This window comes from Brassica oleracea, chromosome C5, assembly GCF_000695525.1.
Source record: "Brassica oleracea var. oleracea cultivar TO1000 chromosome C5, BOL, whole genome shotgun sequence".
NCBI lineage: Eukaryota > Viridiplantae > Streptophyta > Magnoliopsida > Brassicales > Brassicaceae > Brassica > Brassica oleracea.
In genome coordinates, this window is record NC_027752.1 from 1,915,434 (window position 1) to 1,929,871 (window position 14,438).

General features: G+C 37.6%; 2 protein-coding genes and 1 long non-coding RNA gene across 5 annotated transcripts in view; 1 reads left to right on the forward strand and 2 right to left on the reverse strand.

The window, feature by feature from the left end:
• Positions 1 to 4,573: 4,573 nt before the first annotated feature.
• Positions 4,574 to 6,626, forward strand: LOC106293501. The gene is made up of 5 exons (XR_001260493.1): positions 4,574 to 4,971; positions 5,094 to 5,156; positions 5,240 to 5,389; positions 5,500 to 5,676; positions 5,967 to 6,626. It is a non-coding gene; the product is annotated as an uncharacterized LOC106293501 (long non-coding RNA).
• Positions 6,627 to 7,455: 829 nt separating this feature from the next.
• LOC106343240 (SNF2 domain-containing protein CLASSY 3) lies at positions 7,456 to 12,953 on the reverse strand. 3 transcript variants are annotated; one of them, XM_013782396.1, is made up of 4 exons: positions 12,714 to 12,953; positions 9,861 to 12,616; positions 9,637 to 9,786; positions 7,456 to 9,559 (listed from the first exon to the last, which is right to left on the reverse strand). In XM_013782396.1, the coding sequence occupies exons 2-4, from the start codon at positions 12,588 to 12,590 to the stop codon at positions 7,628 to 7,630; spliced, it is 4,812 nt and encodes a 1,603-aa protein (XP_013637850.1). In that variant the 5' UTR covers positions 12,591 to 12,616; positions 12,714 to 12,953; the 3' UTR covers positions 7,456 to 7,627. The 3 variants fall into 3 exon arrangements, with proteins under 3 accessions (XP_013637850.1, XP_013637853.1, XP_013637851.1); XM_013782399.1 differs by having other exon boundaries at positions 9,861 to 12,597; positions 12,689 to 12,953; XM_013782397.1 differs by having other exon boundaries at positions 12,689 to 12,953.
• Positions 12,954 to 13,932: 979 nt separating this feature from the next.
• The window catches only part of LOC106344244, a 1,242-nt gene continuing 736 nt past the window's right edge, over positions 13,933 to 14,438 (reverse strand). Inside the window, exon 2 of the mRNA XM_013783654.1 lies at positions 13,933 to 14,264. Coding sequence (XP_013639108.1) covers positions 13,933 to 14,264 — 332 coding nt within the window. The remainder of the gene's footprint in view (positions 14,265 to 14,438) is intronic.

The following is a 14,438-nucleotide window of genomic DNA, read 5'->3' on the forward strand; positions in this document are numbered from 1 at the left end:
GTAATAATACAATAAACAGAAAATGCAAAAGAAAAAGTCGAGGCGTTTTTTTTTCTTATAATCATTTAGCTAGTGAGACGTGTCAAGTGCATGCTCTTAAAAAGAAGATGTGTAACATAACATGTCAGATAATAAAAAAGCTTGAAATCAAAATTAATTTTAAACAGTTTTTTTATCAACCATTACTATATTAAAGGCACAAAATGTCCTAAACCAGAAGAGTAACATTTGAAACGTTAGAAACTAATTTAAACATTATTGTTGGTGCAACTAATATTTTCAAAAACTATAGAAATTAGGACGAAATTTGCAGTTCTCAAAAGAGGTGCATGGTAGAGTTGTATATGTATATAGCATTATATACTCCAAGTTGAAAATTAATTAATAATTGCACCAACAATAATGTCTCATTTAGTTTGTAAAGTTTCAAATGTTACTATTTTTAATTAATTTGATCTTCAGGCTTATATGTCTACATTTTCTCTCCAGGATTTTGGTCTATCAAGAAAGTAGAAGAGCAAATAAAGATAAAGAGATAAAGAAAGCTATGTCTTGTTCTATTGTTATAGTTGCCATATCATCTATCTTTTTCAACTTGATTATTTATTTTCTATTTTGCTATTATTTTTCTGAAATTTATATTTATTTAAAATTCTCACTTTCTAAATTTCCTAAATTTGGACGGTTATTTGTATATAGAGTTATTCTTTTCTTGTAGCACAAATGCTGGACAAAAGATACTGTATTAAAGTCCACTCGCACTCGGCACTGGATATCAGGAGTTCTCCTTTTTCTGTAATTTTTCTCGAGACTCCCATTGTTCTTAATTGAACAGTGAATATACATATAAAAGTATTTTGTACCCACTTTTAATTTTACAGTATATTTTATTCACTTTCTAAGTTACTAGACATTAGACTTAAAGTGTACAAAATAAACATTCTACAACTCCCAGAAAATCCAAAGTCTCTTTCAACTTTCAAGTTATATAAACTTGGTTGTTTAACTGTTAGAAAAATCGGTAAACACATGTAGTTATTACAAGATCACGGTGGGAACATTGGCACCGTGCTATTATTGTCGTGATATACCTTATACAGGATTCGCTGATAATCAATCGATACACCTTTCTAAGTTTTTTTTTTTTTTTTTTTTGTGCAACCGATACACCTTTCTAAGTAATATGCCAAACTCCAGCTTTGAACATTCACACCGTGATATATACAGCAACTATGTTGTTATGATACGATCTTATCTTGAAATCCCACAAACCTTGTTTTACGTATATAAAACTATATAAACCTAACTGAACTAAACGAGATACGGAATATAATTAAGAAACTGATAATGGCCTGACGGCGAAGAATTCCATGCTGGGACAGTCCAATGACCCATACGATTAAGACTATCCGCTTAATCGGGAATATAGATATTGTAAAAATTAAATTAATTTATAAAAGAAAAGCTGCAGAAGTTTTATCAAATTAAATGATCAACAATGCAATAAAATACGAAAATTAGCTCCACTATACGTCCAACACTCATGATTAATGCTAATCATGATTAGCATACACATCATTAATTCGTTTTGCTAATTGCTTTGTCCCATCAAGATACATCCAATTTGTTTACAGACAATGGGAAACGCAATAGCAAACTTATACGTGAAACAGTAATTAACAGTTATCTATTTGATGATATGTAAAGTTTATTGATCATAAAACTTGATGCATAATTATATTCAGCATATACTATGATTTAACTCTTTTTCTGACATCGTTAGAGTATTCTTAAACACGTTTTAAAACACTAGATAGTCCATGTTATTCGATAAGTGTTTGATGATGCTTAATTATCAACACATGCGATTTTCATTGACAAACACAATTATATATTTGCGTCTAGACTGGTGAAGAAGCGACAAGTAAACAGAGGAAGATACAATATATAGCTATACTATATGTGCAGATATGTGCAAATAGACGCATTTGAAAGAAGAAGAAAAGTTTACGATAGAACTTCAATTCTTTTATCTTTGTGTAACATATCTATTACATGGGTGGACTTTGATTTTATTGGTATCTAATCAGCAGGAATATTATCATTAATTTGTCTCCACGAACTCTCGTAGATGACGTATACTTTCGCATTAGATGACCACTAGGCAATGCATTTTTGCTTTTTCTATTTTCGAGCTAGATAAATATTTTAAGAGAAGAAACAATAGAGGGCATGTAATGCAAGGATGTAACACATAATAAGCCGATCTATTATGTTTTTTCTTGCACAGAAAATTTCCACAGCCTAAAATTCAGGATTCAAATATCAAACTATAGCAAATATTTGTGTTATGTGTTATACTTAAAAAGCACAATCACTAAATCGAATCATTAATGAAAACTTTGTCTTCTTTACATATTCTATGTGCAATTTTGTTTAATGCAACCAAGCGCTAGTAGCTTGGTGGTAAAGGAGGTATAACTGTACTGTCCGCCACCCGGGTTCGAGCCTTGGGCATAACGGATTTAACATCCCTTCCGTTGGAGTGATGGACCCCTTTCGGAGATAGTTGAGAATGTGGCTGTCCAGATACCAGAGTTATCAAAAAAAAAAAATTATTTAATGCGCGAAAGAACAATAGACACGACCAAGTGGTGTCAAATGGATGCGCATTTGAAATGTTAGTCCATATTTGTCATCTCCAATATAAAAGGGGTATTACCTAATTTGGACTAGGCTTTCCTAAAAATTATTTAATGCGCGAAAGAACAATAGACACGACCAAGTGGTGTCAAATGGATGCGCATTTGAAATGTTAGTCCATATTTGTCATCTCCAATATAAAAGGGGTATTACCTAATTTGGACTAGGCTTTCCTACACTGTGGAGCATTTCAGCTTTGTAGTTTTGTTATATAGTACTTGATAAAAATACTAATTCTAATAAAATAAATCAATTTTCATTTCACCGGCTATCTTTACTAATTACTATGATACAATTTATTATATAATTTTTAGCTTGAATGTCCTCTTTGATTAAGCAATGGTGGTTTTGGGGTTTATGGTTAATAACAGAAGCATTAGCGTACTAGGTGAATACATTTCATTTTGGAAAGAGGTCTCCATCCGTGCATTTAAGCTATCGAGAGGTGGCTTGAAACTAATAATGTTTGACGTGTTAATGTAAATTAATCTTATATGTCTTCTGTTTCATTCTTGTTCTCTGGTTTTTATTTCGATGTTTAGTTGAAATTTGACTCGTGACTTACATGCATCTCAAACAAAGTTTTTTTCGTCTATATATACTATTTCACTTACATGTATAGCAAAATGGTTTTTACGTTATGTTATCCAGGCCTGAATAATCTTTTGGATTAAACGCAATTTATTTTGAGTTTTAACTAAAAAGAAATATGTGCTTTAGTTATATAAAAATGATTCCCTTAAATCATTTCCTTATCCTAACACTCCAAATCTCCAATAGTACGTAACTTTTAAGAGTAAAACCTAGCTACTCTTCTTCATGTAGAATATATCCTAGAGATAACCGATATGCATGATTTTCTTCTACATATTAACTATTAAGTATATATCATGTGTGATTTTTCCATAGTATCTCTACTTTAGTAACCACTTTACTTGCACAAAACAAAAATCTCTACTTTAATTTATAGTTTGATGGTGCGTATACATTATTATGCCAAAGACGCCATATGAGTCCATAGTTTATGATAATCATGAAATGACATCCATTGAAAATTGTAGTAAGAGGTGTTTGATTTATAATTGACGGTTAACGAAACGAAGGGGACAAACGTAGATTGCATGGTTTCACATGGTAATTACATCTAATCACCAAAAAAAACTGAGTTAATAAAAAAGAAAACACAACTAAGATTTTGCTTTTACTTTCTCTTTTTAGTACAAATCCCCTCTCTTAAATTTCTAGATTTACGAGGCAGTCAGAGCAAAGAAGATTCACCTATATAAAATAATAAAATTATACTATATAATTCTTAATTATATAGTATATATGCATCTGTTTTTTCTTTTGCTTTTATTGTGGGAAGACCCACATTTTCTTTATGTTTCCTTGTAGGCTATGTAATGCTCGTTTGTATTTAGAGCTGGGTCAAGTTTAGATAATGGTTGCAAATTTTCCCCGTATTTACAATCTCTAAACTAAGGGGTAAACTAAGTTTCCTAAACCAGAAACACTGTTTTACACAAATTTTCTGCTTTTTTTTTTAACACATACAAATTTTCTGCTTATATATCAAATTGTTTTGTTCAAAGCAAGGTAGATATGTAACTTTGTTGAAAATTGATTATTTACAAGCATGGATGCTGATGGACGATTATGATAAGGTAGCTTTGTAGTTTCATAGTTGTTGATAAATCATATATATAATGAGACACTTTTGTCTCTCCTAAAACTGTCCACCTATGCATTTCATAAAGACAGTGGGCCCCAATTAATATCCGGTTTACTATGTCCGAAAGAATAATGAGTTTGGTCTGATAAAATAGTTAAACTTCGCGTTTTAAGCATCACACGCTTAGGGCTTCCATGCTATCGTCTCTTCCAAAACTTTACCTCGCTGTCTCCGGCTTTTGTAGCCTCATCTCTTCGCCTACCGTTTTGTTATCTCTTCACCTTCCCTATTGTTCAATGTTTATGTCTTAATTCTCCATAATTTTTAGTAGCATTGGATCCAGATTCCATATCGACAAATTCGTTTCATTCATCTCAAATCTATAATTATGATTGGATTGAGAGTGCGATGGATGTTCATCACCTCTATCAGTTTATCAATTTTTAAAGCGTAGAAAGATCCTCAAAAAATTCTTCCTCCGGTGCTGTTGTTTCACACTCCACGTTTGACGCTCTCTGGATCCGAAAATTTGGCCAGTTTATTGTTGCATGTCTGCTTTGTTTTCAAAGGCAGTGGATCTCGAGGACCTATGAATGGTAAGAACTAAGAACGATCAACTGGACTAACTAATGAGAGTATATTCTCAATTAAATTGAAGTTCATGTCATATGTCGTGTATGAATGTTGCTTGCAATTGGTCGACATGTTACTCTCTCAGGTTCAGGGTTTCGATTCAGTCCCATCATGTGGGATTAGTTTGCTTGCTCTTCTTCCTCTTCTGGTACATATCTCGTGCACTCCAGTTCTCCATTGCGATCATTTCTCCATCTTGACTAATGCGATCACATTGAATATGTTGATTAGGAAAGGGATACCATCGAAATTTAGGTAAAAAGGTCTGGCTTTCTCTTCCTGATCCTGCCAAGAAAAAAGTACATCTTCCTAGAGAGTTATTACAGTGATTTGAGCAATACTGTGATTGGAAGACCACAAGCAACACTGCAGATTGATCATGTGAGTTTGATCTTATCCAAATTCTCAATTTTTTTTGTTCTTCAGGGAAACTGATGTATTTTATTTGCATTTAATTTTCTACATTATGTTACACGCCCATTATTAACCAGAAACAGCATACCGGCGTTGAAGGTCCAAACCTTCCTCTGTGCCTTGAGGACTCCATGCATTGTTAGTTAACCTTTGAATCAAAATAAGTGCAGCGGCTACAATGCACATGCCCTGAGAAGGCTCAAACTACAATGAAGTCTCTATTCAACAGTCTGCTCTTTTCTGATAGTCTTAAGGTAATATTCAAAAATCTTGAAACTGAGTAATCTTCACAAGTCTTGTGACTGATCAATGCTAAATTCTTTCCATGTTTTAAGAGTATCAACAAGAAGAGGTTTATTAGTATGACATCTTTGTTTTACATGATCTGAAGAATCTAAGAACACAGCTGTATTCAGCAGTTAAGTACTTCGAACTATCCTACACAAACAATTGAAACACATGCACAATCATCAGTGAAACTTTATTCCTCTTAATTGCTATTAGACTTTTTATTTATTTGTAAAGCTTATACGTGTGTATGCAGAGTCGTGGAGACACAAAACGATTATGCGATAAAGGCTCTGGTAAATACAGTTGACCATTTGGGCTCTGTTACATACAAAGTCACTGAATTTGTTGATGAAAAGGTTGATCAAGTAGCTGGAACCTGCTATGAGTAGCTTGCATCGAACAGGTATATAGATATCAACAAACTGGCCTTTTTCTAATCCTCCTGCTTCTAGCTGGTAATCAATATGTATTCCACATGACCGAGGTTGTCTCATCTTACCTTTAACTTGATTTAACAGTGTTAATAGCAATAAAACCTTGACCGTATTTTTTCTTATATGAACCCGAGGCTGAAAAGGCTCTAGGGGGAGATCTCTAACCAGAACAAGCACCATCATCTGCCAGCGAGACTGGGGGGATTCTCCCAGCAACGCCAAGGAAGTTGATGAAGAGAATCAGCCAAGCTTGGTTGAGAAAGACAAGAGTTGCAAGCGCCTCCTTAAGTGATTGGTACAAGTCCAGCAAACCGTCAATCCCACTTAGCTTTCCTGCGCTTTCACTTTTTTAAATTGCTATGTTTTTCAATTTTTGAGTTTTCTTATTGTTTTTAAATTTCTACAAACTATCACCCACTAAGTTAGTATTTAGTTTTGATTAAATTATGGGGAACGTTAACGAGTATTAGAATTTATGGTGTCCACTTATGCACTTCATTTTATCATGCAGTACAAATGCATACGTGTCATAACTTTGACAACACATCAACCTCAATGAAAAAACACTGGTAGGGTCACTTACAAATATGGGATATTAACACAAAAATATTGAAAGGATTTGTATAAATGTAATGGCCACCGTAGTTGGAGTTAAAGTTTAATAGGCACTACGATTTAACGTTGCCTTCAACAGCTATATTGTAGAAGAAATCATGATCATTCATCATCTTCACCAAGCTAATACATTCATGTTCAAATACTATGGAAGCAAAACCTCTGAAATATAATAGTTGTACCACAGTAAGTAATGCAAGTGCTTCAGCCTCCAATGCAGAAGATGTCATCCCCAAACACAAACTGTCCCAAAAAATAGCATCACCATTGGAATTACGAGCCGTCCATCCTGCTTTGACGAGATCCTCCACAACAGTTCCTATAACATTTTCAAAGTACGATACATCTAATTGTCGATATCCTCGCACTTGCGCGGGGCTCCGCCCCTAGTAGACATAACCGCATAAAAACCCGTTGGTCGGTAAAACTAAGAGTGCCAATTTTCAATACAGACCAATGTTTCTCCTACGTGCCGGTTTGATTAACCGATCCGGTTCCATCCTAACTCTGCAACATAAAACATTTTGCCATATAACCCAAAGTTCATAGCAGACAAGGCCAAGCCAAACATATATAAGCCTTACAAGAGGTCCATCAATATATGTGATCATTGCTCAGTTGTCTAGAGAGACTCGTGAGGTCCATCTTTTTTTTACCTGTACAGTTCATTCCATCGTTTCCAATAAAACTCTTTGCAACATATATAACATAAAACCTGATTACTCACAGTTCATAGCAGACAACACAAGTGCAAACAAAAGCCAAGTTTGTTTCTCTCTGAGAATGGAGATACTCAGATAACAATCCCACAAAGACATACATTAATAAGTCTTACAAGATTAAATAGAATATAAGGAAGAGAGAGTCATGGCATGAGTATGCTGAAGCCTTCAACTAAGTCAGCTTCCTTTGGTTGAACAATGAGATTATCAAACATATCCCCAAGGTTCAGATGCTTCACCATAGTGTCCAACACTTTATCCTCAGTCACAGCTTCAGCAATCTTCTCTTTCCCCTTATCAGGCCTCGAAGAGCACGCAAACACCAGCTCCGAGATCCTATCCTTCTGCGCTTGCTTACAATATTTAGTCCCCTCTGGAGTTCCTTTAGCAACCAAGTGGTACGTGTAAACAATCCTCTTCTGCCCGATCCTATAAGCACGGCTTATAGCTTGTCTCTCCACCGCAGGGTTCCACACAACATCTAGTAGTATCACCCTCGACGCTCCCACAAGATTGATCCCTTCAGAGCACGCTTTCGTCGAAGCTAACAACACTTTGGCCTTGGACTTGGGGTCGTTGAACTCGTTGATCAGGGTTTGTCTCTGCTTCTGCTCGAGCTTCCCGTGCATGTACAACACCTCTTCCCCTTCGGTCCATTTAAACCAGTTCACCAAATGCTTCATTATCAGCTTCAGAGGGTCAATGTACTGGCTGAACACAAGCACTTTCTCCTTGATCACAACGCACAGCTTGATGAACTCCATGAGGAACCTTGTCTTCACGCTTTGGTTTGGATCAAGCCTCACCTTCTTCAACTGCGCAAGCAAGGCTTCATCAATAGTCAAACTCTCTTTCCCGGTGAGTTTGCAGTGAGAGACGAGAGAAGGATGAACCGAGACCAGAGATAGCTTGTGTTCAGTCTCGAACACATTCTTGGTCTTCTGGTTGTGAGTGACTTCAATAGACTCCAGGACTTTCCTCTGGAGATCAGGAGGGTTTAACACCACAACACACTCTCTCAAACCGGGGAGGCTCTTCTGAAGAATGCTTCCTTTGTGAACATGCACAAAGGGAAGCATCACAGCCTTAAGCTCCTCTATCCCACGGTTGTTGATTTTATCCCCCAAAGCTTTTTTCCCTCTCTTGGTTACTGTCATACCACTCTTCTTGAGCGTGGACATGAGCCTCTCTAGGTACTTAGGCCTCGCAAGGCCCAAGACGTTCCCAAGCTCCAAGAAGTTGTTCTGGAAAGGCGTCCCAGAGAGCAAGATCCGTTTCTGTGTCTCTACCTTGGACAGTGTCTTCCATATACAGCTTCTCTGGTTCCTAGGGGTATGCGCCTCGTCAAGAACAAGCAGTCCAGGCACATCCATGAGTATCTCTCTGATGTCTTCCAGCTCCTTGTCTGGTTTCCCTTTTGTCTTTTTGTCCTCGTCCTTAACTCCTGCAAGCTTCTCGTAGAGGTTGTAACTGATCCCGAGTATGCTCTTTGATTTGATCCAAGAGTATATCTTCACCATCCTTATCTCATTATTGCTTCTAGCGCTTGAGTTCTTCTGCATCAGAAGCTTTGAAGCAGCTGAGTTCTCTCTCCCAGTGAACTCCAAGCTGCTGAGGTTGTGAAAGGGAATGCTTATGTTCCATTTCTTGAACTCCTCAGCCCATGTGAGAAGCAGGCTTGCAGGAGCAATGATCACAGGTTTGCAATTAGGGAAGCATTCCAGGTAGGATTGAAGGAAGATGATGGTGAGACGAGTCTTCCCTGTCCCTGGAGCGTGTGACATGATGCATCCTCCGGTTTCTTCACTGTTCTCAAAGTCCTCAAGCTCGTTCAGCATAATGGTACCTGCCAAGTTCCTCCAGATGAACTCAAAGCCTTCTTGCTGGTGTGGGTACATCTGAGATTTGACGCCTGGGATCTTATCCCAAACAGTCCCTTGAGTAGACTCACATCCTTCCTTCAAGTTGTTGTTGTTGCCGTTAGCTTCAAACTCAAGGCTCCCAATGATGTTGTTGCTGTTTTCTTCCTCTTCTGATCTGTCATTCTTTCTCCTTCCACTTGTGTTCCTCTCTCCCTACATGAAAGAAAGAGTTACCATCACACATCATTATAGTTAAAACTTTTTAATCATTTTTAAGAAGATATACTGACCCATTCAGATACATCTAGTCCTCTGATCTCTCTCAACACAAAGCAGCAGTGTATGCACTTCAAGCCGATCTCAAGATCTAGACAAAGTTCGTGATTCCCTTGTCTACAAGCTGCTCCTGGACTATCATCAGCTGATATCTCTTTCTCAATCTGCAAAAAAAAGGTTCAAAGTTAGAGTTACTGCTGTTCTAAAGCAAAATGAGTTTTAAGAAAAAAGAACTTGCCTCTGACTGAAGCTGGAGATCGACTTCGTTTGCATTAGTGTAAAACGCCACCTCTTCCCACATCTTATCTTCTTCTATCTGCGCCTCGGAAACCACAGGTGGTGCAGGCTCCACCATGCCAAACATCTCCACCAGTGGTGGTGGCCTGATGATCAGCAAGCCATCAGCATCGTATTTTCTTTCATCTTGTTCTTCAGGTTGCTCTTCCTCAGGTGAAGAGACAAGTATGTCATCTTCTTCTTCTTCCCCTAACCGATCATTCTCCCTGACAGAGTTCACAAGAAGCCTGAAGAGATCAACTTCTTTACGGCTCCCATCCAGCATTCTCCACCCGGAGTTGTTGTTAGACTTGGCTGCCTCTTTCTCTTTTAGCGAAGGCTCAGATTCATATCCGGATTCATCTCCAGAGCTGATGGAAGAAGCAGACTCATTATCCACTGGCTCATTCACCAAAGCAGGCGTGGCTAACCCTTCTGCAGCTGTAACAGGCATACTTGTCTTCAGTGAAAACTGTCTTGACGGCATTTCTGGAGCTTGGATCTCTTTTGCTTTCACAGTTTCAGGTTTTGATGTGGACAGTCTTGCAGGTGTTATGACTTCTTTTGGATTCTCAGTTTCAGGTCTGGATGTGGAGGGCTTCTCAGGCGGAACATAATCATTTTTGTTCAGATCATCATCATCAGCATCTTCTTCACCTCTTGTGATAGCATGTGGTCTGAAGCAACAGCTGTCTGAATCAAAGATTCCTGTATTCTCTTTGCTACAGTGAACACAAGTGAACACCACATTGCTATGCTCCTTTGTTACTCTTTCAACTTCTTTATGTTGTTGTCCTTCTTCTGGACAGTGGAACTTCTGAATCCTCCTGTCCTCATTTCTAGGCTTGTCTTGAAATCTATCTTCTTCTTCTTCTTGGAGGTTAAGCTTCTGAAGAGTCTTGTCCTCATTCCTAGGCTTGGTTTGAAATCTATCTTCTTCTTCTTCTGGACGGTTAACCTTTTGGATCCTTTTGAACTCTTTTACAGGCTTGGCTTGGAATCTATCGTCTTCCTCTTTTTGACGGTTAACCTTCTGAAGCCTTTTGAACTCTTGTACAGGCTTGGCTTGGAATCTATCTTCTTCTTCTTCTTCTTGAAGGTTAAGCTTCTGAATCCTTTTGAACTCTTTTACAGGCTTGGCTTGAAACCTATCTTCTTCTTCTTCTTCTTCTGGATGGTTTAGTTTCCGAATCTTCAGTAACTGTTTTCTAGGCGTAATTGAGCTAGGACCAGCTCTTTTATACCTTCCCAAAGGCTTCCTTCTCACTTCAGATACTTTCCTGATTGGTGAACTGGCCTTTCTACAATCATCATCATCTGATTCTCCAACCACCTCCTTTGAACTGACTTCATCTTCACTTGAGGAGGAGGAGGAAGAGGAAGATAAAGATAAAGCTGAAGATGAAGAAGAAGAAGATGATGAAGAAGAAGAAGAGGACAAAGACTCCACGGTTACATCATCTTTAGCGTTATTATTGGCTTCACTAGCTCCTTCTTCCTCGCTGCTTTCACTGGTGGAGTCTAAGACTCTGCTACACTCAGCAAAAGAAAGCTTCTTCTTGGCTGAATGTTTGGTTTCAGACTCAGAATCTGAAATGATCTCTATCTCAGTAGGAACTGGTTTTGCAGCTTCCACTCCTCTAACCTCAGAGGAACACTTGTCCTTTATGTTCTCTTCTGACCCTGAGGAGCTTGTAACAGATTTGACCACATCAGAATCCAAACTCTCATTCCCCTTGTTACTTGACCCAGAGGAGCTAGGAACAGACTTGACCACATCCTCAACCAAAATGTCATTAGACAACTTTGGAACTGATTTGACCACATCCACATCCATAATCTCCTCAGACAATTTCTCTTTAATACTTGACTCTGAGGAGCTTGCAGCTGATCTAATCACATCCATGATCTCATCACACAACTTCTGCTGAATGCTTGACTCAGAGGAGGAGCTAGGAACTGACTTGATCACATCCAAATCCGGAATCTCATCAGACAACTCTGGAACTGTCTTGATCACATCTAAGCCTAAAACCTCATCAGGCAAGCTTGGAGCTGATTTGACCATATCCAAATCAAGATTCTCATCAGTAACTGTTTTAGCCACATCCAAATCCAAAACCTCATCAGACAACAACTTATCCTTAATACTCAACCCTGAGGGGCCCGGAACTGATGTGTCTACTTCCTCAACCCTAACACTAAACAAACCCTCCTTCTCCTCCTCCTCCATGTTGTGTTCAGACTCGGTTCTTTTTACACCACCACTATCAGAGAAGTTGTTATCAGTTACCTCAGCAGGGAGATTGTTGTTGTAAGTCACTGTGACATCTACAAGGTCTGAGTCATGGTCCGTGTTGTAAGTCTCGGTGTCATCTACAAGGTCGGAGTCATGGTCCTTGTGGTAAGTCTCGGTGATGTCTTCAATGTCAGAGTCATGGTCCTTTCTCCTTCTTCTTCTTCTTACACTACCAGAGGACTTGCTTTGAGTTACATCGGCAGAGAGATTGTTGTTGTTGTGGTAAGTCTCGGTGATGTCTTCAAGGTCAGAATCATGGTCCCTTCTTCTTCTCTTCCGCTTTCGTTTCCGGCGAGAAGACACGTGAGCCTCTTCCTCTGCTGGTTTCCTCTTCTTCACTTCTTCAAGACGCTCTTTGTTCCTAAACTTGATTCTTGAACCAATCCAATCCATTTGAAAGCTGAGCAGGAGAAAGAGATCTGTTACAAAGAAAGAGATAGAAAGATTATGAATCTGAAGAACAAAAAGAGAAGAATCAAAGATAAACTAACCGTAAGAGAAAGAGTAAGTGCAAACCCTTAAGATGATGTTTTCACTGAAGAAACGTTAGACCAAATCTTCAAACTGAGCTTCTCTCTAGATCTGTGGTTCCAAAAAACTTTTTGCTTTGTGGATGTGTCTGGGCTAGTGAGCCAATGAGAGTGAAATAAGGTTTAAAATGGGAGTTTCCGTAAGAGAAATGGCTTTTGCTAGTTTTAGCAAGTGTGAGAGAGACATAGAGAGAGTGATGGGTGGGGAAAGAGAAGAAAAGGGCATGAAGAAAGCGTGATGACAAAGCCATAGCCCCTGCTATTTCAGTGAGGACTCATACCGCCAAAAGTTTGACCCAAGAAAACGTACCATTCTTCTTCTGTTCATTTTCTTACATTTTTCATTAAAGCAACTTCATTAGTCAGTTTCCATTTCTAGCATTGTTTTGTTAAAATAATAAAAAAACAAAATAATATTCGTATATTCTGATTTCTCACTGGTCAAAAAAAAAAAAAACTGGACAAAGTAATATGGAACGTCATTCGCTCTTCATTCTACAAGACAGAGAGATTCATTACAAGACAAAAAAAGTCTTGTACTAAAATGTCTTATCGCTTCTGCTTTTGTTGATTGTGATATTTCACTTGTATTTGCTTCTGAACCTATCCGGTTCAACCACCGGTCAATTGGCTTTTCTTTCTAAAGTAAAACTTATTTATGTAAATGAATGTTTTATTGCTTTTAATTTCCTAATAAAGGTTATATTGCTTTTAATTTTCTTTTCCCTCTTGTATTTGCTTCTAAATATATCCGGTTCAACCACCCGTTAATTTGTTTTTTTCTTTCTAAAATAAAACTTATTTCTTTAACAAAATGTATTTTTTTGGCTAATGTAACAAAATGTCTTACTGCTTTTAATTTTCTTTTCCACTTGTGTTTGCTTCTAAATATATCCGGTTCAATCACCAAGTAAACTTTCTTATGTAATAAAAATGTATTATTTCTTTAATTTAAATGTGATTTTCAACTTTTATTTGTTTCTAAGAGCATGTGCAATGGTGATACTGTCTCAATCTCAAGAGTCTTTAGGATTAGAATAATATTGTTTTTTTTTGAATTGTTAAGGATCATAATCAGAAATATGTGTGCAATGGTGATACTCGATTTGGAATCCTTAGGAATAAATAAATATTTTTTTTAAAAAAAAAGTGAAATTAAAATTTTTATTTATTATTCATGATTCAATAAAAAGATACAAGACTTATTAATATTCATCCCCAAATTTGTTCCAAATATGCTCAATTAGATCCGTTTTCAAATGTTCATGTATACGAGGTGTTGTTCCCACCAGTTGCAGACAGTTGTTGTAGTAGTCGACAATCCTCTTCCAGAAGCGACCAACTTTCTGGTCATTGCTCACCACCGCATCCTTACTGGTGTTAAGCCAAGCACCAATAAGGATTTTGTCCTCCCTCGGGGACCATTTCCTCCTCTCCTTGGCACTAGTGTCGACAGCAGAGTTGAGAGGAGACTCGAGAACTGACTCATCAGGACCTTGGGTACCGAACCAATAAGGTTCGGGTGATTCAAGGTCCACTGTAGTCTAAGATTGACTAAAGCTGAGGTTTACATAACTAGTTTGCTTATCCATGTTTAGAGATTGCTCTGTGTTACTCTAATAGCAACACAGATAGTTAAATAGGCGAGATTAAACTAACAAACATTAAAAGCCAATTAAAACCGAGCAGTGAGGAAGGTAGAAAGCTAACT